This window comes from Diadema antillarum, unplaced genomic scaffold (assembly GCF_040938485.1).
Source record: "Diadema antillarum isolate AM-2024a unplaced genomic scaffold, OU_Dant_1.0 scf00000004, whole genome shotgun sequence".
NCBI classification, from domain to species: Eukaryota; Metazoa; Echinodermata; class Echinoidea; order Diadematoida; family Diadematidae; genus Diadema; species Diadema antillarum.
Window position 1 is genome coordinate 2877535 of NW_027270893.1, and position 25145 is coordinate 2902679.

The 25145-nt window shown below is 38.1% G+C and overlaps 1 protein-coding gene across 1 annotated transcript; it reads right to left on the bottom strand.

Annotated features, from left to right (window-relative positions):
• Positions 1-14587: 14587 nt before the first annotated feature.
• LOC139710480 (rRNA 2'-O-methyltransferase fibrillarin-like) lies at positions 14588-24875 on the bottom strand. The gene is made up of 10 exons (XM_071622435.1): positions 24863-24875; positions 23771-23881; positions 23135-23209; positions 22131-22190; positions 21486-21580; positions 20398-20568; positions 19157-19289; positions 17200-17312; positions 16336-16481; positions 14588-14726 (listed from the first exon to the last, which is right to left on the bottom strand). Exons 1-10 carry the CDS (start codon positions 24873-24875, stop codon positions 14705-14707), a joined length of 939 nt encoding a protein of 312 aa, XP_071478536.1. The 3' UTR covers positions 14588-14704.
• Positions 24876-25145: the final 270 nt, after the last annotated feature.

Below are 25145 nucleotides of genomic sequence, written 5' to 3' on the forward strand. Positions count from 1 at the left end.
TTTTCATGAATTGCACCATAATGACAAAACTCAGTAGTCAAACTTCACCATGCAAAGTTTATATGGTTAACAACAATATATAGTTTGTGAATCAAAACTATTTTGGGGTTGAATATAAAGTGAATAAAAAAAAAATACATGAGATTTATAAATTTTTGGTAAAAATACCAATTGACATGCAATTTTTAAGATTTTAACTATTTATTGGAGGGCAAGCCAGGTCAAACTCTATACTATAACAAGTCTTTAAGAAGGGCTACCTTCCTATGTAGGTTGAATGAAATTCCAATCATTTCTTTAAAACTTGGATTTTTCACACATGGATGTTTCGGAGGTGACAGTTAACATAATAGAATGTTTCGGAGGTGACATTAATATTAACACTCAGTTTGTTTGAGAATAAGTGACAATAACACAAAACTTCTTCTTTTTATCAATGTTTTTAATAATTATAACTCGAGAACAAGAAATTAACTCCTGTTTCAAGCAGATAAACCACACAGAACAAGTGTTTTTTTACACTTCATTAATTAGCATGGGCACCGGTAGTTTGCCTTCCATTTGGACAAAGGTTGTGAGCTAAATATTGTAATCTGAAGAAACATGGCATTCCATTTTCTACCTTAAATTTAGATGAGGGTGTGAGATCATTTTAGTAATGTTTCTTTGCTCTCAGAACATTTTATTCCACAACACCAGGGAAGAATCACTTCGTTTCGGAGGTGACATTCAATGTTAACATTGTGTTGAAATATTCATTTACAGTAAGAATATGACGGACATAAGCTAGATATTGTAACCTGAAGAAACATGGCATTCCATTTTCTACCTTAAATTGAAATGAGGGTGTAAGATCATTTTAGTAATGTTTCTTTGTTCTCAGAACATTTTATTCCACAACACCAGGGAAGAATAACTTTGTTTCGGAGGTGACATTACATATTATTGTGTTCAAGTATTCACATAGTATGTCCCCCCCCCCAAAAAAAAAAAAAAAAAAAAAATACAATTAGACTTTTGCATTGATAGCACCCAATATGATTATATCAGCTAAAATCTACTTTGGGGTCTTAAATTATAACATCTTAGCTCTATTTTGCAGAAAGCCCCAGTCAATTTGGTTAAGTGGTCTCAAAGAAATGTGGATTGTTATAAAGGATGTCAGGAGTCTGATTCTTCCAAGTTTAGCACTTGGATGCTCTTGGAACTGCATATTAATGTGTAAACACAATAGACAGAACTTGGAGGGAAGGGATTTCTGACATGCTCTACAAAATTCCTCATTTATCTTTGACCTCTGAAGCAAATTGAATGGGGTTTTCTGTAAGGTGTGGGCAATGAGTTATAGTTTCAATCCCTCAAATTGTATTTTAGATTGATTCATTATCTTTAAAATTATCGTTGCGGAGGGTACCATTGTAATTTTTTGGTGGGGACATAGGTTATGAATGCCAAAAGCAAAAATTCTTATTTGACTTGTATTATGTTTTTGTTTGCACATAATATTATAAATAGATTAATTCAAGGATGTTCATGAAATCTTCATCATTCTTGATAGCCACCATACAAATGTCATCTGGTGAAAGGTGTTTGGTTCATCTGGGATAAATTTTCTCCCTGTATATGCCAGATTCATTTAAACTGTTGACAATACTAAATATACTAATACTATACTACTATATATTCTATGTATCTTTCTGAATTGCTTGAAAATTACCAGCAAATCATATATATTAGTCACTTTTGAGAGTAAAAAGTATAAGATAAGAAAAAATCATTTTATTGTTTTGGAGGTGACACAACACAGAGACAACCCAACTTCTCAGGTGTTAACTAATATATTGTGAACATTCATGTCTTTCCTCGTGGCTTTAATTTTCAAATATAAGCTCTTTCTTTCAGTTCTTACTTGTTATTTTGTTTCGTTATTCTCTTTCATGATAGTGGATACCAGCTCTTATTTTGTTTTAGATTGTAATTCATACTAATCTTTAGCAAGTTTTTACAGTTTGGTTAAGACAACAGTTTGTGTTTCCCAGCTGAAGAGAGCAGCATAATGCTTTTGTGTGAACTTATGGGGAAATTTTTTTTTGTTCAGTAATTTTACCCATCAACTTCACAGAAGGTCCCGGACACAAACTGGTCTCAACCCTCTATTAGGGACCGAAAATGGACAAGTTCACCTCAATAGACACGAGGGTTGAGTAAGTACAGCAATATTAGTAAAACACATCAGTGAGAGTTTGAGGAAAGTAAGGCAATCCGTTCCAGAGTTATGAATTTTTGAAGTTTCTGCTCTGTCAAAGCTGAATGAGAAGACTTCTATAGCTTGTGATGTCACACGTGTACAAGGATATAGAGAAAGTATCAAGAAAATTCAACATATTTTCACTTTTATTGCATAACAAAAGAACACTTGACTTTTCTCTTTTGGAAGGCAGGGTGAATAATATTGCCGTAACATACATCAGTAGCAAAAAGTAAAGTTTTGTGAAATTTACTTATATTTTCTTTATATCGTTGTATGCATGTGACATCATACACTGTCATAGTCGTCTCATCCAGCAGTGATTGCATAGATACTTAAAAAAACCCATAACTTTTGAATGGATTGTCCAATTTCCCAAACTTTCAATGATGTGTTCTACTAATGTTGTTGCATTCACTCAATCCACATGTATATGAAGGTGGACTTGTCCTTTAAGAAACCATTTTCTTTTCCTTGAAATCCCAGTACTTAAAGCCAAATTCTAAGATAAAACATAATAACAAAACAAGGTAAACACGTCATCAAAATTATATTGAGATAGAACTACAAATCTTGTTTTTTGATCTTTCCCTTTCCAGTCCTGGGGACTTGTTCCTCTGTTCACTTTAGTTGTCAGATAACTTCAATAATCTTAAAAAATACAATGTCATTGTTACGACCAAAATCACTCTGAGAATGATCGCACAAAAGAAACAATCAACTGATGTTCAGGCGGTTTATTAACAGTGATATTGTGGGTACAGACTGGTAATCGGTTTCACATCAGTACAATAATGATCAATAGAAACAAATATAGTCAGTAATGGAATCACTTACGTACGCATTACACGCAATATCCCTGGAAATGTTCAAATACGATGCTTGATGCACAAACGAATGATCCGCGATGCACCGATGAATGATTCCTCTGACGTAACTCCAGAGGCACAGGTTACAATAGTCCGCGTTATAATTCCAGGGTATATGTCCACAATAGATCCATGGTATAATGTTCACAGCGAAATGTGCAGAATCCAACGACCACGTCCAGTCGATGCGTTGAATGATGATTCACTTTATATTGTCCAGCGAGGAATCCAGCCCGTCACAGCTTTGCCGTAGCAATGTCCGTTGACATTAAAATATGGAGTCCAATGAAGGCACATTAATTCTCTGCAGGCAAAATGTCTCCCAGGCCAAGTATCTCCACAAACATAACAGGTCAGCAGGTAACACAGGACTGACTATAACAAGTCGCTTCAGAGCCAGAAGTGACGTAACTCTCAGAGCAGAGGTGTTGGGTACTCTGCCTACTGCAGAATTTCTCTAGCTTATATACTATCTATTCACCCCTTCTAGCACATTCTGTAACTCTCTCCAACCTGGGGCCACACATTCTAGCTAGTCCAAGTTCCAGGAATCCTGGATGACTCACTGCCTATCTATGTACAAAACATCATTGCCAAGAATAACTACCAATCACATTGGGCTACAGGGACAGTGCCTCACTCAGCCAAATATGTAAGCACTTCCCAGAAAATTCTGGAAAGGGTGAAAGCATTCTAGATTGAGTGAGTTATAATGTATTTCCTCTTTATACATGCATGTACTGTGTAGTTACATTGTATACCACCTAGAAAATTCTCCACTGATCTGGTCAGCCTGTATGTACTATATCTATACCACATAGAATGTTCTCCATTAATCTGGTCCACCTGTGTACATACACATTAAAACAACCATGCATGCAGTACATCATACATGTACATAACTACTAGTGTGTACATTTGTGACATCATAAACAGTTGGTTCAACTTGGAAAATGTAATAATTATTGTCATACATGTATTTAAAAAAAAATTACATAATTTTGTTTATGATTACCACGTTGTACATGGAAAAACAACAACTAAGAATTCAAGAACAAGTTGTGCACCAGCTATAGGCATGTGGCCTTTTTTTGGAGTTTGATTATTTTATTTTTTTTTTTTTAAGATTGTGGACTAGAGCATGCATGAACTGCCTCATGTATCACTTTGGTATCAAGGGAATTCTGGTGAGCTAGGTATACAAAAGTCACTTCTATTGTGATGATTTTGTAGATATTAAATTTATTTGAAATATGTTAATAGATAGTGAAAAGGAACTGAAGTCTTGCCTTTCACTATCACATAACAATATGGTGTTAACACACAATGTCACCTCCGAAACACAAGAAAAAGCAACCTACATGGAAAGTTTTGATTGGTAAATCTTCACAACTAAATTGCTTAAATTGGAAATCAAGCTTCTAAGATGAAAGCATCTATATGTTTACTTAACTAAAGCAGGAGAATTGATCTTGATTACAATATTATATAGACAACAGATGGGTGTATTTTGTGCATTCTCTTTGTTAAAAAAGTGAAAAAATGTAAATTTGCCCTAAAACGTACAGTATAGTAATAAAAACAAGAGTGAGAGTGTGTTAGTTGATTTTTCCACTTTGAGACTTATGTTACTAAAATAAATGAAACCATTGGTGTACATGATATGGTTTCTCTTCAATAGAAATGAGCAAAAACTCTTGTTAACAGTGTTTTGTCACCTCCGAAACAGTAATTCTTAGTTTTTATTAGATCTTTTATTAATCTCTAGAAAATTCTCACTTCCTGTTGCCATATTACTATTTTCATCCAAAAGAGATTCCTGTCAATTGGACAGAATCAAACAAAATTGCTTTGTCTTCGAGAAATTATCAAATATAATACGCTTGTTGTTTCGGAGGTGACGATTGTTTCGGAGGTGACAAGTGTTAACGGAAAATTGTAAATTGCTCCGAAATGAAAACAACAGGCTATATTTCTACTACCTTCCTTCAGAGATAATGTGAGGGGATATGTTACATTTTTGTAAATGTAATGTATAACTGATGTCAAGAATAAAAAAATCAAATACATAAATCTGTTGTCTCGGAGGTGACAGAAAAGTTAACGGAAAAGTTGCATAAATTTATAAACACTCACCAAAAAATGATAAGCTATTTGAATCAAATAATCTTTGGATCAAAGTTAAGTCAGATTGATTACTATTCTGTTTTGATGGAAATTAGCAAAGTTGAATTTTATAATTGTGAGCAAGAGCTAACTCAAAAGAGGGGTTAATTGTTAACGGAAAATGTCACCTCCGAAACATAAAGTTTGGACAATTTCAGTCTTTAAAGAAGACAAAGCAGAACCTGGTAAACATAATAGTTCTTAATGTTGGATACCTGTCTATCACTATAACAGCAAAAATAATGAAAAGGAATAAACAATTTAATATGCTAGGTCTGACAAAAAAACCATGTTAGAGTGCATACACCAAAAGTGTTGGATTTCAAGCATGTAAGTGCATGCCACATCTGAAAGAAAAAGAGAGGAAAGTTCATTAAGGTACCCAAGGTAGACACTGTGGGTGGTAAGTTTATGAGAAAAAATAATGCATATCTGTCAGTGTATAAGAAAGTTATACACCAATTAGTGCCAAAACTGTGTTTTACACCACTGATTGTAAAAATGGCCATATATCAACCCAACAAATTATGATCTCTGGGGAAGAAAGGGGTACACTCTTAGAAAAAAAGGTTCTTTTGAGCACCATTAAATGGTTCTCAGCACTGTCACAATAGCGACACCCTTTTAGGTGCTCGTGAGAACCTTTTCTAAATGGTGCTTGTCGGCACCTTTTGCAAAAGGTGCCCATTAGAACCTTTTTCCCGATGAAATGGTGCTCGTGAGTACCATTTAAAAGGTGCCCATGGGCACCTTTTTGACTAAAGATGGGCACCTTTTTGACTCTTTTCAAAAGGTGCTCATGGGAACCATTTTATTGGAAAAGGTTCTAATGGGCACCAATGTTAAAAGGTGCTGACAGGCACCATTTAAAAAAGGTTCTCACAGGCTCCAAAAAAGGTGTCGCTATTGTGACAGTGCTGAGAACCATTTAATGGTGCTCAAAAGAACCCCCTTTTTTTTTTCTTAGAATGTAGTATGTGAATTGATCTCTGTGTATTTTTGGTGTGTTTCACATGCAGTGCTGGTAAGGTGCTTCACTGGCACCATTCTTAAAGGTACATATACCTATCTGCATTGAAAATGTGCATCACAAACTCATTTGAAATGAAATGAATTCATCTGAATTTCATCTCATCAGTCAAACATACGTTCAAAACATGTATATTAGCAATACATCAGCATATCATACATAATCATTGACACTGGAAAAAAAAAGAGCAAGGATAACACACCCATGCACACAAAGTTTCACAAGCATTAATACATGTACATGACATTCACCAATATTTTTTCATGAAACATTTACAATAACTGAAAACCATAGAAATTTGGTCTTTCACAAATTCGCAGAAATGTATTTATTCACCTTCACTTTTACAATCTAAAGGTGAGGTTTGTGTTTGTCATGTTATAATCTGTCAAATATTCTTAACAAAATATTTTCATTTGTCCACTAATTTTTTCCACAATATTTGTCATTTGTGTACCGAGCAGTTCTTGAAACACCATCACACATCTCTGTACAGATGATATGAAATAGCAAGAGGTGCAACAGGCTTTTAAAATACATAACAAAATTTCTAATTCACTGTGAAATAATTCCTGCATGGATGAGATACAGTAATTGTGTAAGTCTTAAAGGACAAGTTCACCTTCATAAACATAAGGATTGAGAGAATGTAGTAATATTAGTGGAACACATCATTGAAAGTTTGAGGAAAATCAGACAATCCGTTCAAAAGTTATGAATTTTTGAAGTTTTTGTGCAGTAACCGCTGGATGAGAAGACTACTGCAGTGTATGAATAACTTAGATGTCACATGCGTACAACAATATAAGGAAAATATAAAGAGAATTTCACAAAATGCCATCTTTTGAAAAAAAGTACACATTCCCCTGACTCGTTACCGACAAATGTTATGGGTAATATTATTCCCCCTGCCTTTAGAAAGAGGCAAGTCAAGAGCTCTTTTATTATTCGAAAAAAGTGAAAATATGTTGAATTTTCTTTTACATTTTCTTTATACTGTTGTACGCATATGACTCACAAGCTGTAGCAGTCTCCTCATCCAGCGGTTCCAACACAAAAATTTTAAAAATTCATAACTTTTGCATCGATTGTCCAATTTTCCTCAAACTTTCACTGATGTGTTCTACTAATATTGTTGCATTCTCTCAATCCTTATGTTTATGAAGGTGAACTTGTCCTTTAAGATAGGCAGAAGCAAGTACATTACCTGCTTAAGTAGTATGAGGAACTTTTTCCACATATTTGCTAGTTTGTTCGGTGTTGTTGTTTTTTTTTTTCTTTTAACGCATATTTGTCCTAAAAGCAACTACAAAGGGCAGGAAAATAATTCCATTAAACAGGACCTTTGGTATTGTCACAGAAAACATACATTATATTGCTGGTATGATACTTGGGATAGGATAAGCTTTACACTTCTTCACTTCACTTCACTTCACATTCATAACATCGAGTACTTGAATTAACTTATCTGTGTTTGTATACGAGTGACCTTTTTTGTTGTTGTTGTTCTGCAATTTGAAAGCACCATAGACACATCTATACAACTGCAAATACAAGAAGAGTATCAATTCAGGTTAATCATGAATTCTGACAATTTACAGCATGTCCTATGGAAACACACACACATAAAAAAAAAGAAAAGAAAAGAACACACTGTTTTATAATGGGAAGGATAATAAGAATCCCAAGGGGAAAAGAGCTAGGATACCACACCCACACAGTTTCACAAGCATGAATGAACAAAATTCCTCAACCATGATCTAAAATATATATTATTGGGATTCGATAAAAATTTGAAGAGTTTGATAGCAAAAACCGATAAGTCCATTTTTGAAGATTTTGAAGTACGGTCTCTGTCATAAAGTACAAAATAATACCTTTTAAATTATATATTGGTTACTACATATAAAGGTACATTTTTGAAGTTATGGTCAAAAGAAGCAAAAATGTTCTTATTGTTCTCTTTATTTTTCTTGACCTTTAATCGCAAATACCTACATTTGGCAAATATGGACTTATCGGTTTTTTGCGAACAAACCCTTCATTTACACTTTTTTTAAAAGCAGAGCAACAAATTCATTAGAGTAAACTATATACAATGCAGGCCTAAAGCTGAGGTTTGAATTTGCTGTCCTAAAACCTGCCTATGACAATAATATGTTGTTAGTATTTGTCATTTTGTTCACCAAATTTGCCAACAGTCTTTTAAACACCACCAACACGTACATGTACATTTTGTATTTCTGCAAAAGCAATATAAACTGGTGACAAGAGGTGCATCAGTGCTTTGAAATAAATTACATAATCTCCAATTCTCTACACAATACGTAATTCCTGCGTGGGTATAAATGCAATAAAGTTTTACCAGTCTAGGTGCAAACTGTAAAAGTGTGCAGAAATCGACCACACAATGACTGGAGAAGTATAAAGAGCATTTTCCATTTGTGCTTTTAAAGTTTAGAAATGACTCCACTTCTCAGATTGGCATCTGGTCTGATCTCATTACGTCTACCCCCCTCCCCCCCCCCCCCCCCCAATACAGTTCATTCAAAGCTGTTAAATGCAAATTATAGTGAAACATTATCACTGGTACATTGTAAGTTGCAAATACTGTATTGGGATCATAACAAAACATATGTGACCCTCCATCACACAAACCAACAAAAAGTCGCCTGACATGAATACTCAGTATTTGGTTGACGGCAGATTTTGAAAGAGCAGCTATAAAATACACTATAAGTAAATGCAAACGGACTTACCTACCCTATCTACATAATTTCTCAAAGGTTTTCTCTGGCAGCATCAGTGTTTTTTTCTTTGACTCAGCTCATTCTTGGCTAGCGTAGGTTTCTGGTCGATGCTGTCAACGGGCTATCGGGCTAAAATTGTCATTCTGATCGATGTATTCTTTTGGTCACCCAGCTCATTCTTGACTAGCCCATCGGTTCTGTTTGATGCTGTCAACGGGCTATCACAGGCTGTCATTCTGATCGATGTATCGTCTTAAGCCACACAGCTCATTCTCGACTAGCCCAGGGTTCTGGCTGATGCTGCAAATGGGCTATCCCGGGCTCGTTATTCTGATCGATGAATTCTTGTGGCCGCCCAGCTCATTCTTGGCTAGTGTTAAGCCTACGGTTCTGGCCGATGTTGTCAACGGTCTGTCACGGGCCGTCTCCCTGATCAATGTAGAGTCTACCTTTTTCCCTAACCGCACCAGCGACCCAAACACGTACGTACATGTACTGCTTCATCGTCCCGGCCAGAGTTACTTGTTCCCTGGTTTCTGTGCATATTGGTGTGTCCACTTCCCTGATATATGAATTGAAAGATACAATAGACCTACACCGCGTTAATAAAACAATGCCATTATTTGCTATAATTCGATAAACAGAACACGGCATTACATGACGCGACTCCTCACTTAGAACAAGCCTGAAAACATACTGAGGAGATTTTGACCTACAACAGTTAGGCCTACTGCCCACTGGGCTGTAGACAGACCTCTATTATTGGCTCTAACGTTAACACAGACCTCTATTGGCTCTAACGTTAACACTGACAGTTATAACTTAAAGCTATAGAACAAATTTCCTTATTGCATGTAGACGGTATATTACCCCGGGGCGCTCCTTGTACAGTTATCTTTGCGTTCGGCGTTTGGGCTATGTTTCGGAGTTAGTAGACTCTATTTTTAATACTAATAGGCATAGAAATGTCAAAACGTTTATACATGCATACCTAGCTATAATAGTAACTTAGCCCGGCCCAGTCGCTGTAAAAACGTACAGCCTATATTACTAATGCTCCGGCCTCGCACGGCGTCTGTTCGGGCTAGCCCATGAGCCATTGCTATGCCAAATTTCTAATTGTAAAGTGTCAGGTAGGCCTAACATGTTATTGTTAGATCTGGATCTACTGTACCTGGTAAACATTACACAAAATAGCAGCTTCGATGAGATCTAACATTAGGATCTAGCTAACCGTTAAAGGTTAATCACTGACTGAAAACGAAAACTGAGTGATGAATCTATTAAACAGTAACACGTAACATTCTAACTTGATTTTGTACCAACGAATGTCATATAAAAATGAGATAAAACCACATTAAAACTATCAATCTTACCTCTTCTCCTAAATTGTGATGACTGCATGGCGAAAATGGAGTTGACAGTGACACGTTTCCAGTCCACTTTGTCAAAATTAATGTCTAACGTTACCGGGTGCCGTTCGTTATGGGTGTTGATGTGTATAAGTCTGCTGCTGTCGCTGCATGCATGGCATGGGTATTGCATTGGCACTCTGCCGCTATGTGGTAGTAGGTTTGCATACGCGCAGGCAGGCAGCACAGCTACAGGGCTACATAGCCGCGGCTATATAGTCCTACAGTGCAGTACTAGTATGTGTACGTTTACGCGTACGCATATCTGATCGAGCGCTAAAATTGGATGGTGGCAGCTGTCAGTTGGCACGCAGCCAAGAGAAGTCATTAGTCTACGATAAAAACAATATGTACTTTTTATTATCACAGCAGTAGAAAGACATACAATATTTTTGTCCCAATACCACAGTTTTGGTGATTCTTACATCTGGCATTCGAATATACAGCAAGGGGTAAAATGAAAGTGGACCTAAAGATATTGTTTGACCTGCAGGAGTACCACAAATAACACTCGGGGACTGGGTCGCATACTAGCAAATGGTGACGAACGGAACCATTTCGATTGGGAACCATTTATAGGTGCTCATCGGAACCATTTTGCGAGAACCATCTGATGAGAACCATTTTGGAGCCGACGAGAACCATTTGAGAACCTTTTTTTCTTAGAGTGTAGTATTATGTCAACTATCACCCAAAACATGATTTTTATTGATCTTAATCTTTGAATACATTTATGAAAAAGTTGAGATATTGGCATTGTATCCTCGTCTGATTGGAATATTTTTGTTGCAACGAACATAACTAGTTCGGTAAAATATGAGTCATTGAAGAACTTACCTCAAAGGAGAATGAACCCCCAAAATACATGTTGAATGGAGCAATGTTAGAAGAAAACATCAATGAAAATTTGAGGAAAATCAGGCAATCAGGCAATCCGTTTAGAAGTTATGAATCTTTGAAGTTTTGGAGATGAGACTGCAGGATCAGACTACTACGGATCATGACAACACATATGCACTACTAAATAAGGAAAATCTAAAGAAATTCAGCATTTTGTAACTTTTGTAGCATTATGAAATAACACTAGATTTACCTCTGTCAGAAAGCAGGGGAAATAATATTACCCGTGACATATGTCAGTAACAAGTCTCTAAAATGTGTACTTTTCATATAAAATGATATTTTGTGGAATTTTCGTTATACATGTATTTCTGTTATATTGTAGTACAATATTTAGTGATGTCATGATCAGTAGTATAGTCTTCTGATCCAGCGGTCTCGTCACCCACTTTTAAAAATTCATAACTTTTGAAATTGTCCAATTTTCCTCAAACTTTCACTGATGTGTTCTACTAATGTTGCTGCATTCTCTCAATCTGCACACGTTTCAGGTTAATTCCCCTTAATTACATTATGTGCTGTTTTTAGAAACTTTTACCACTCTATGCATCTCATTATGTCTATATATTGATATGTGAGTTTAGGGACTGTGGAATTGAGCTTTATAAGACTTTATCTGGTAGTTCAAATTCCTCTCTTCAATGCAGAAGCCCGTCTCCCGTTATTTACAATCTGCTGCCGGATATACACCTCTCTTTGCTCATGTAGTACACGTATAATTTTATGCCCTTTTCTTTGTAGCTTGTACACTGTATTTGGCAGTTTAACGTGGGATTGATGCGGAATTAGAAGAAACCTGTGCAGTTGTTCAAAAGCAATCATTTGGTTGTCATAATGCATCAATGTTTGAAAGAGTCTGTTTTTTGATAGGATTCATGTTATGATGAACATCAATAAATTTTCTTGCCCTAAGGTTTACACAAAGCGATTTTCCTGGTTTTGTGGACTTTGTGATCAGAGTCTACCATATAGAGGGCTTTGTCATATCCATTTCAATCTTTATGACTTTCACCTGTGCTGTAAGAATGGGTATTGACCGATTCGGACTCGCTGAGGGCAGCAGACAATTTGTGGCACTGGGCGCAGCCATTAGCTCAAATTGCGGTGTCCCAGCTGACCCCCCCTCCTCTCCCCCATCCCCGGGCAACATGTTTATCGCGCACTTAGTAGCAGGAGTATGCGCACTTGTTACAAAGGTTCGTGCACTAAGCAAGTGTTCGTACGAGACTCCTATTGGCTAAAACAACCATGCATCAGTTTTTCATTCCGTGCGCGTGAGAGGGGTGGGGGAGAGGGAGGGGGGGGGGGTCAGCCGGGACACTGCAGTAATGTCGCTGCCTATGCCGATAATACACAAACCGGTACAAGGAATCGGTCAATAATTTGATTCAGAGCAAGTCACTTCAAAGCTCTTCCAGATTTTGTTGTTGTTGTTGTTGTCTTTCTTGATCATCTCTTTATCTGCGCATCTCTCGTTCTCTTTTCTCCATCTTTTCCCTTCATTTTCTTTCTTTCTCTTTCAACCACCAACCACACATCAACATAACTGAGGAGAAACCGACAGAGCATCATATATGTACATAAGAATTAAAATGTTTATTTCATATAAAACATTTCTTGAAATGCACCATCTTGTATGTACTGTGAAACTACATGTACTTTGGTGCAGTTTTTAAACCCAATGCAGTGTACAATTTTGTTGTCAAGATTATGAAAGTCCCAAATGGCCAAATTATCCAATCCTTCACACAGGAAAAGACATCGTGTTACTTTCGATCAATTACATTATACATCACAGATATGTAGTTGTCTTTAAAACAAAATGGGGGGGGGGGGTTAGTACCACTTCTTAATGTGTAATATTTTCTTCTTCTTTTTTAATTCATATCTTATGTAAATATGAGCATGATCTTAAAATCAATCCAGACAAAATTGTGCAAACAATGATTTCTTTAGTCTGAATCAGGACAACTAAATATGCTTCAGAACCGATCAATTCTTGCAGTTTTCTTTTTTTTTTAACATACAGTAAATTAGTACATTGGCAACCCCTAATAATAGGCTCAGAAAGCTTCATAAGACAGAACACTTACTGGCTTTGAATCCATGGGCATTGTACACAGTGCTTACCCCAGCTTTGTTTCAGCTGACATTACATGTGGAACCAAATGTCATTAAAATGAATGAATATAAGAATTTATTTACAGGTAAATACACACAGACATCACTTAACACAAAATGAATATTGACCACAAAAAAAAAAAGAGAAAAAAATAATAATAGTAATCCTACAAGTATTCCTAGCAAACAAAAGAATTCTTTACATCAATAGTGATATCACAAAAGAAGATTAAAAAAAAATCTGTGAGCAGAGATAATCACAATAAATCAATCATCAATTTGGCAATATCAGTTACATCTGACAATTGTTCCAAAAGCTAGCTACAGTACACTGTAAGAAGTGGTTATTAAAAAGTATAATATGATTCTTTTATGACTTTGGGGAACTTATTCCTGATTTCCATGTTGGAGCATAAATACAAGCAATGGTGTTACATACAGTCTACCTCGCCTAAGTCAAAGCTAAGAGGACCTGAGAAAACCCTTTGACTTATGCAAGTTTTGACTTACACAATAGAATTATTACATGTTACTACAGTCAACCTTGCCAAAGTCAAATTTATTTGGACTGCAAAAATAGCTTTGACTTAGGGAAAATTCCACTCATGAGGGATTAAAATCAATAGAATACAAAGAGAAGAGGATAAAAGACCTTTGACTTAGGCAATTATTTGACTTATGTGAGGTCGACTTAAGCAGGGTTGACTGTATTTATGTGGGGCAGAATTTTCTTAGACTCAGCCAGTCTTTCGAAATGTGCTAGGTCAGCTTAGGCGAGGTTGACTGTATTTTTGTTTTATGTATGGACTCATCTTCGTAGCCACTGTGTCAAGTTATCTACCGAGGAAGAAAGCCATCTGTTCATTTTGCCCCAAAGTGATGATCACTGCTGTCCCATCATGATTTATGTCCACGACGAAAAATAGTCCTCCATTTTCTCCTCCTAGTCATTTTCCTATTGTAGCTTGGTCCATTGTCAGTGCTGCAGTCTTTATAAGTGTATGAGGTGCATTTTAAATATAGATGTCCTTAGAACCAGCATGTTTGGGGGAGTGTCAAACCCGAAATAGGGTGGGGAAAAAAAAAAAAAAAAATTAGACACATGGGGGAGGTCCTCATTCAAGTTCTCGGTGGACACCTGCTTGCAAGTTGTAGTGTGCATTTTGAAACATAGATGTGCAGAAAATCCCTTCTACTGCTCCAGCTCTTCACTTCTTCTTGGGTGGCGGTCTGCAGTGGGTGAGATGGAGGAAACGAAACACACGGCATGGTGACAGGAATACAGACAGATACATTGTGCAGGAAAGAAAAAGATAGAAAGAGAAAGTATATGGGACCGAGAGAAGCGAAAAGTCCATGGCAAATGACCCGGATCTAGGGCATGAAGTATTAAGAAAAGTGAACAGCTTGAATGGTATTATCCACTCAGAATAATAATGTACGAGTGAATGCGAGGAAGTACCCGAGTTATTATGAATTGAATATCGTAATTTTTTGCTTGTAAGATTGCTGCCGCCTTCATCGTACAGTACTTGAACTCGGCTGTAACTCGCTAAGCCCGAGAGTGATTCTTGCACAAACTCAACCTAGCAGTGTCGCTATCTGAGAGACATGAGAAAGGACTGTTTGCATTCTTTCTGGGCAGACTTAAGTTCTTCGGTGTAGTGCATGACCGAGCACTATAACAAGATTTTTGCCCTGTCACAAATGTGACATTTCAGAGGAGATAATCTGTCTGGCATCTGACTTCTCTTTCCTGACAACGAACAGTCCTCCTCAGGACTGTCAAATGGCCGACAACAGTTGATGAAACTGCAAACTCCCTTCACAATTACACTCTTATCCACACCACTCCATGCATTTGAACAACACAAGAACTCAACATTGCAGTAACAAACTAGGTAAACCGCTCAGGCATAATATAACAATGCCAAGTCCCCTACGGAGGGCACAGTGACACAATAGGATTGGGTTGGAATGGGGGGGGGGGGATTAGTATGGCCCCTTTTCAATGGCATTTTAAGTTTTGAGGGATTTGTGCCAGTCAGCTAGGAAAGCTAGCCGAATTGAGTGCTGCTCAACACCTACCATAAATCACACAGTTACCAGTACGTCTTACTATCTTAACTTTTAGAAATTGTAACTAAATGAACAATTTTCCTTCCCAAATTTCTATCTTTGCCAAAGAAGGTTATGTTTTCATCCGCATTGTTTTGTTTGTTCTTTCGTTTATTTATTTGTCTGTCTATGTGCAAAATAGCTCAAAAAGCCGTGAACGGATTTAGATGAAACTTACAGGAAAGGTTGAGAATGACACAAGGAAGAGATGATTCCATTTTGGTAGAGATCCAAGAATTTTTAATGGATTTTATGAAGGAGTTTCAATATTTTGGCAGGCAGGGACAATGAACTTAAGAGTTCAAGCTGCGCATATTTTTGAGGTTTGCATACGCGCACTAAAGTGCTCAAGTTCCTGCTAGGACGAGGCGCCGCGCAGCTGGAAGTTGATAACATAACAAAAGGCTTCTATATTGGGAAATCAGGTGATTTTCAGCATGCATACGTACGGATGGAAATCACTAACCTCTATGGAAGAACAAGATCAGTGATGGAATATGAGCTGCTTGGCGGAGGTCTGCGCTCTCAGAGTGCTTCTCTCCTCTGCTGATATATTTGACAGATTTTTCTATTTCATGCAAAGCAACAAAACATCAGGATTTAATTTCTCTTTAACCCGTTGAGGACAAGTCCCGAGTATACTTGGTCAAGTGTCTATGGGAAAAGTGTGTTGTAGCAAAATCAGCCCATCCCCAACGGGTTAAGTGGAATGTTAAGTCACCTGTAGATGCCGACGACGACGGCGTGATCTCTCTCGTAGGGTTCAAGGGTCAGCTGCTCCTGGGGTTTGAGCCGCTCCGCCTGCAGCTTCTTGACCTCGCCGGCAAAGACGGCCTCTGGCTGGGCCGTAGAGTCGATGCAGTTTGCCTGAAGGTTGGGTGGGATATTATTGACAAGGATTGGTGGGGGGGGGGGGGGGAACAAAGTTCATGTCACATTAGTCAAATCTTTCCTGAGCTAAGGACACACACTGGCTTGCACATAATTCTTCTCCTTTGCTGGTTTCTTTCAGTTTTGAAAGTGTACAATATTGAAACTTTGTTTCTTCAGATGTGTCTTGGTGAAAATGGAGAAATTGAAATTTGCAAGGTATGGCAACACTTGCACATCTCAGCATCCACAGGGCTGAATAATATAGCGATATCTCTTAAAGGTCCTCTTTACCATTTGGAGCAGTGATTTGAAAAATGTTCAAGATATCACCTTTCATGCATATGTGTAGGTCTGTTGTACCACAAAACACCCTCTCATATAAAAATTTTGCAATAGAGCCTAAAATATAAGGAGACGTCAGTATTTTTCTCAATAAACCGTAACTGTGGACAGTTTAGTCTGGAAACATTTTTATTTTAACTATTGTTCACATTTTGCATATCTACCAATACTTAACATCGATTTTACTGATTCAAATTTTCACAGTGGTTGTTTCTATCCCTAACTCACATTTTGGAACTATTTTAAAGCACTAATGCTGGGTTTTTGTTTCATCTGCAAATGGTAAATTAAGAAAATTGTTGGTTTCTTGTCTTCCTTGGACACATTATAGACGAACTGTGGAAGGAAAATCACTGGGTCTGGCACTCACCTTTATTGAGATAACAAAGTGGCCCTCGTTCTTGAGGAAGTTGTGTGCATTGATGGCTACAATCCTAGCCTGGTCAGGCTGAGCTACGTCGGCAAACACGCAGTCCACCATACCTTGGAGAGAGGCAAAAAATTTGATTTACAATTTGAACAAAAAACAAGACACAAACAAACCAACCAACATAGCAACAGCCATGTATTTTTTCAACAGACACCCTAATACTATCAAAATCATAAATTTTTGCGTGCATTTTATTGCGTGCATTATAATTTCATGAATTTCACGAGAGCCAAGGATCCCAAAATTAAAATACACACTTGTCTATACTATATTATGCATTGAATGCCAGTGGTAATTTGCAAAAACTTTATACCACGAAAAAGGCCGCCGGCTCCAATTCGTGAAAAACTTCATGCCGTGAATATTTCTTGATTTACAGAAGCCTAATTGAAAAACATCAAACGAGACGTAACTCAAAACCTTGAAATAATATCGATCTGAAGGAGAAACTCCAACACTCCTTGCCTCAAGCACACCCAGTAGACTAGAAAGGTGATGTTCTCACCCTATTTGGCTCCAGTGAAAATCAGCATACTACTAACCTACTGTTCACTAATATCCTACTCCTCTGTTGAGAACTGGGATGGTGTTGCAACAATGGGCCGAATGCATAAAACAAGCAATTGCTTGTAAGCAATTGCTGCAAGCAAAAGCACAAGCTCGTCCAGCAAAAGGTCTAGCTCAAGCAATTGCTAAAATCCATATATGTATAACTTCTCGCTTGTGCTCATACCTTTTGCTTGTCCCACACAAGCAATTGCTTACGTTTTCAACAAAAGGAATGTCACGCCTGTGCGAACACATGAACAAAGGCGAGTGTGACAGCATGTATTTGAACGGGCATGTGTGTGCGGAAACATTTCCTCACATAGCAGAAGAGCTATGAAATGGCACTCATAAATGCACACACACACATCTATATACACACACGTACTGGCTGATTCCCATCACTGCTTACAATAGCCCGCATCTGCCAGATCGCACGTGGAGAGAGGTCTCCTTGCTCTCCACCGAAGTCAGACATCCTACCTGTTTTTCATCACATTTTGCGTGCTAACCATTGGACATTCCCGTTGTTGAAACGAAAAGGTTTCTTGAGTAATTTCTCGGAGATTTATACCACTCCTACACAAGTGTGGTCTTTCTTTTATGAATGTGAAAATGATACTTAAAAGGGAACGTCCCAATTAAGCAAAAGCTCAAGCTCATTTTACAGAGCTTGGAAAATCGTAAGCAATTGCTAGAAAGAACAAGCAAAAGGTATGTTTTATGCATATGTTTTTAAGCAAATGCTTGGTCTCTCAGCAATTTCTTGCGGGCAGCAAGCAATTGCTTGTGCTTGCTAGCAAAAGCTTCTGCTCGCAAGCAATTGCTTGATTTTATGCATACGGATTCGAGTAAAAGGCTAGCACAAGCAATTGCTAGCGTTTATGCATCCGGCCCAATATCTGGCATAATAAGAATGAGATGCTGACAGGAAATTGAGAAAAAAAGAGGGTCATCATGAAATTGAAATGACAAAAAAGCATTATAATGTGTAATCAATTAAACACATGATTCCGTCAATCCTTTATGCATCCATGCACTTCGCTAAAATATGTCAAGTTTATCTTAACTTGTCAAGTTTATCTCAAGTTAATTTTCAGTATCATCCCCCCCCCCCCCCCCCCAATAAAAATCCAAGAATGCACTGGATATGAGTCAGAGAAGCCACCAAGTGTAACAATGCCAGAGTCAAAAAATGAAGGCTGGGGTAGTGTAATATGGATATGGGAGAATAACTGATGTCTATTCAATGATTTAATCTCTAGACATTGGTGCTGGATAGCTCTGTAAGAACAATATCGGTTAACATCCCTACATTATCTATCAGAACGAATTCACTCTGGCGCCTTACCGACTAGCATGCGGTACTTGTGAGGGTGCCGCGCATCTTCGATGATGGGAATGATGTTGGTCCGCTTCTTGGCGACGTTGATGAGGTCACGACCTGACCTGTGCGAGAACTCGACGGCGTACACGAGGCCCTCCTGCGAACAATGACAAACAATCGTAGCTCAAACCTCGTCACCAATTCATTCAACTCTCTCCATGCCATCATCTTCACATGCTAGTAGCATGGTACATTCACAGGTATTGTAAATATGGAAATTTTCATGCCTTTCGTGCAACCAGAAGCTAGCGCGAAACTATTAGCACATGAATATCTTTGCAAAGCATATGTTGGCACTGATTCTGCAGAACTAAAAACATGCGAAATTCATCTTACCTGGCCAAGTGTGAAAATATACTCGCATGAAAATATCCACTTTTACAGTAGTCCATCATAATGACAGATTTAATGCTTGCAGATACATTTCATCTGTATATACTTTGCATTGTTTCTTGCTATTTACCAAAAGAAATTAAACACAAACACCAGTATGCTCATTGTGGATCACTGACTAACAGGACTATTCAGTCATTAAGAGCAATAATGACAGCATTTATAGTACCACTGGAGATCATGTCAAATGGAAAAGGTTTCATTCTTCTAATCTCCCGGTATTCATGAAAGCACAGAATTCAACAACAGAAATTTGCGGGAGGTGTTAATGCTATTCACAAAATCAAAATTGAGGGTAGAGTAGCAATTTGAGAACGATCTCCTGCATATGAATTGAAAGAGCTTCATATATTCATTCACAAAGTCAATAAATGCTGCTACACATACCAACAGATTGTGCAACATCCAATGCAGCAACTATCTCATGTAATGACCACTGTATATGGCATACATGTAGTGAGTCTAATTTTTCGTGAATCGCGACTGCCCAACAATTTTGTGAGTGGTTAAATTCGCGATCGTGGAGTACAGTAATAAATGGAGAAATGTACGCGTGCACATTGCATTCATGTTCGGATCAGAATTAATATTTTAATGTGTAGCTAAATTTGCAAAGAGCACCTGACTCGTACAATTCGAGAAAATAAAAACTATGCAAAATATAATTTATGGCACATACAGTTTACTGATATCATGAGATATGGCACCAAACGACAGAAAACATTGTTTCTTGGACTCGAGGAAACTTTCTTGGACAGGGCCAATTGTGGTGTGACGCTTTTGGCACACTGAAGGACTGCGGTCCAACTCACCGGTCCGACCAGGTCTGAGACATGGGAGACCGTGGTCCCTGAGGCAGCCCCAAGGTACAGGACCTTACTCCCTGGCTTCATGTGGATCTGGTCTACCCCACCGAGGATGGCCGCGGCCAGTTTGGACCTGAACGGGTTCCAGGCTCGGTACTCCAGCTTCTTCTCTCCTTCCTGGATGGACAGACCGCAACAAAATAGGTAAAATTAGAAATGTTGCTATGACAACTTGTATGCCTCTGCCGTGGATCTAGGTCAATTACCCCGGACAATTCCCCTGGCCCTAATCCTAATTCTTATCCTAATCCTGAACCTAATCCTAACCCTAAACCTAACTAACCCTAATCTTTACTCTAACCTTACAACTAACCAGTTTTAGCAGGGGGGTAATCGCCCTCTGGGGATAATTGCCCAGATACGCTCTGCCGTATCGCATTATTCTTCCAACAGGTCAACATTACATATTGCCAATGTGAGACAACAATTTCACATGATTGGCAAATAATCATTATCTGGTAATCATACACCAATTATCGCAATGATACTTTGAGCCTACAGAAAGCTGGTTAAATTTTAGCATATTCACTTGAACTTTCACCCTATGGCTGAAAACCTTCCCTACATAATCACTGCGTAGTAATGCACGGGCAAAATTGTATATCAAGTATTAATACACTGCAATGTGTATACATTCAACTATTTTCAGGGTATGGAGAAAAAAAAAAATGGTGTAATTGTAGCATTTTACCCTGACCTCTGACCCTTAATCTTTGACTTCATGATCCAAAACTTCAGAGAATCAATATCAGGCAATACATGTAAATGCACTAACTAAGTTTCATGATGATATCTGTAGCCATTTCTGAGATATGGATGAAAAAAGTGAAATTTTAGCATTTTCGCTTGACCTTTGACCTCATGACCAAAAACTTTCCCCAGAGAATCATATTTGGCAAATACATGTATACATATAGTTTCATGAAAGACTATATGCATCCCAAAAAAGTCTGTCATGTGGTTTTTGGTTGTGGGGTCAAAGGTCATTTGATATGCTAAAATTTCACCTGTGAGTGAGAAGTCACATGACCAACCTCAACAGTTATCCTCTTCTCTCCGTAGACGGACTCTCCCGGCACCATGTTCTTTGTGACCAACGCATCTTCCTTGCCTCTGGCAATGAACACACCTGTTACATAACATATGAGAGGTCAAAGTTCATCACACAGATATGGGCAAACGGACCAATGGAAAGGAGACACAGGAGAGAATGAGAGAGAGACAGAATGAATGACAAAATTAAACTTTCCTAGTATTTCAGAGAGATTGAATCATTATAACACATTTTCACAGAAATCATCGACTCCTTTACACAAATCATGGCATGTGAATATATGGGCACTAGACTGCCTATATCATTTAAGATTTACTCAGAATTATTGTCATCATCTAACTAACACATCCTCGTCATATTCATCATTCATTTGCCTACAATTTAGAAACTAAAACCACAATTCATCATATTTCAAAGACTAAAAATATGCAAGCATTTCACAAATGTAAGGAGCACATCCTGTTTTACAAACTTCTGCAAGATTTGATTATTTTTTTTTTTAACTATGTACCTAAGAACCCATTCTTTAAAAAATAAATAAAAACAACAACAACAACAAACAAACAAACAAACAGGGAAACCCAAAAGGAGCATCATCATCACACTCGTCCCCGCCCAAACTTACCGGTCAACCTGTGAGGTTCAATGACCGCCTTGCTGCCCCCTCTGAATCCTCCACGACCTCCTGGATGTGAACAGAGAATACAAACATGATGGTTATTACGCTATCATGACACAAATTTGGCTTTAACTGACAAGCTGCACATGGTGGATCTACAGCATCTTCAGCAATAGATATTTCTTTGTGATATAAAGTTGGGTTGGTGCTTTATATACAAACAAAGAAGATATCCCTTTATAACTCAGGCGCAAAGCTGCCATGAATGAAACTAGGTCCAGTGGGAAGATTCTAAATCATAGTCATAACAGCAGTGTCAGTACTGCTGATGCTGATATCAATAATAATGAAATTAATAATAATAATTCTAATGATACAAACTAACTTAGCAAAGCTGATCATCATATAAGTTGTATTAATATTTGCAGTATGACAAAAAAGACAGAAAGAAAGAATGGAGCAACTGATAAAAAAACAAACAAGGAAAAATATGTAAACATCGTCTCTCGACTTGGGATAAATCAAACAAAATGTACTTTTCCTAAAACCTCGCATACATGTTAACACAAACATATCCCTCACTTTTCCTCATGAATATTAACTAGGAACGTCTTCTAGGCCTTCATGATAATGTCACGGAGCTTATTTACTGTACTCAGCAGTATTACTGTATCATACTCTGTCATAAATACTCACAAAGCACTTACAGAGACAGTAAAGCCAGGCTGACACTTGCACGATTCTGTGGCACGCATCGTCACGACTTGAGTTGTGCCAGTGCGCAAACTAGTCGTAAACTGGCGTGTAGTGTGCGTAGACCCGTCGTGACCTGCGTGCCATGTCGGGACGAGAATTTTGAATTGTTCAAAATTTTGGTCACGACTTGCTACGACAAAATCGTGGCCAAAAGTCGTGCAAGTGTCAGCCTGGCTTAATGCAAATTTGTAAGTATAAAACTTAGCCATCTTTGTGATAAAAATCGGCACTAGTTTCCCCATGGCTTCACTCACCCCTGCCTCCACCTCCTCTGCCCCTGGGTCCCCCACGACCTCTGGGGCCACCTCGGCCACCTCTTGGAGTGAAGCCTGAAAAGAGAAGCAAACATGACTTCATGGTAAGACATTCCTGAAATAGCTGGCACAGTGCATCTATCATTTACTTTCTTAATCTGATTCATTCTTTCATCTGTTCATTCATCTGTACATTCATTCATTCATTCATTCATTCATTCATTCACTCAATCACTCATCCCAGGACAGACAAGCTGGCTCAGAGGAACAGAAGTCTGTTTCAGACATCACAATTCACTCAAAAAAGTACAGAGGACTTCAATGAAAAACTAAATAACAAGTCTCAAGTAATATTTGCTGAGTACGAAACACAAAAATCTGATGGTTCTGTTTTTGTTTTTCTCATTAATGACTAAAATCACATGATTATGCAGCCAGAAAGGAGAAATTGACTGAAGAAAAAGAAAGAAAAACAAAACAAACACGTTCTTTCACTGACTGTGCACACTCACTTTGAATTGATTTAATGTGAAACCATCATCACATTTTGTTCAATGCAACCAGCAAATTGTGTGAATTACAGCAAAAAGTGACAAAGACAGACAGAAGAACATGAAGCATGGATCTCATCAGTACCTCCACGTCCACCACCACCTCCTCTTCCTCCTCGTCCACCGAATCCGCCCCTCCCGCCGCGGCCCCCTCTGTCGCCTCCACCGCGAAAACCGCCACCCCTGGGGGAGAATCCTGACAAAGGCAAGTTGGGTTAAAGGTCACAGCAAAGATCATGATGACATTTAAACTTTATGATTAATGAAAAAATTTAAATTTTTGCGGTGTTTAAATTTTTGCGCATTTTGCGCCACCCAAAACTAGTGTGAAAATAAAAGAACACAAACATGACAAATATTTTTTGTTTGCCATAGAGATAGGTCTATGTTCCAGCAGTTGATGACTTGATTCCGCGGAATTACAAACATGTGAAACTCTTCTTACCCCACCGCGTGAAAAATTAGTCATGCAAAAATACCCACTTTTACAGTACTGCCATTCTAATTCTATAAGACTATGTATGGTCATTGCCATGCATTGGTAGCAAACCCCCAAAGAGGCAATGTTGACATGTTGATGATAAACCGGGTTCGAAATTGGCGATGGTCCGCTGGCCATTGGCCACCCAAAATCACGTCGGACTAGCTAAAAATCGTAAAATTCTGAAGTTACTAGTCCGTCTGGCTAGCCAAAATATCGCTTCAGTGTCAAAATTGATTCTAAGTAGTCCGCCTGGCTAGTTTGAAAAAAAAAGTTAAGTGCGACCCCTGATAAATACATCTGTAACCAAGTTACATTTGTGTTTTAATATGCCACACACTTCTTGTTGGCTTCCGTCAAAGTGGTGGCCCATTGGGATCCCAATGGCAGTAGAATCTATTCACAGATCCCACTGGTAGTTTTGATGAACCTTGGGTGACATCAATATTTCCTACTATGGTCTAGACAACAAACAAAACATTTCAATTCACTGAATCAAGATTTTGAACGCATACCAACACTACAGGCCACCAAATTAAATGGATGGGACTGAACGCGATCCCTGGACGCGAACAGTCGTCTTACACGCCTAAATATACACCTTTTGCCAACACTAATTTCAATGAAAATATCACATAAAATAACATATACGTTTCAAATCATGATTAAGACAAGTATTGATCGCTGTTGAATTACCTGGCCGGCCCATAATTTGTTGAGTTTGACTAAAGTTTCAAGACACGTGTTCGCGCTCCTCACACAAGCTGCATGCACTCAATACATACACAACGCACATGCTTGCTGCGCTAATTCACACACACACGACACACCACAGAACTGTCCACGACATGTACGCGACACACGCATGAAAACAACGCGATCAGCGAGCGAGCGATCGAGCACTTTATTTGTCGCAGAGGGCGAAAGACATCATACAGTAGAGTCAGAAGAGCAGCTAGCAGCAGCTTTTCTCAATCTC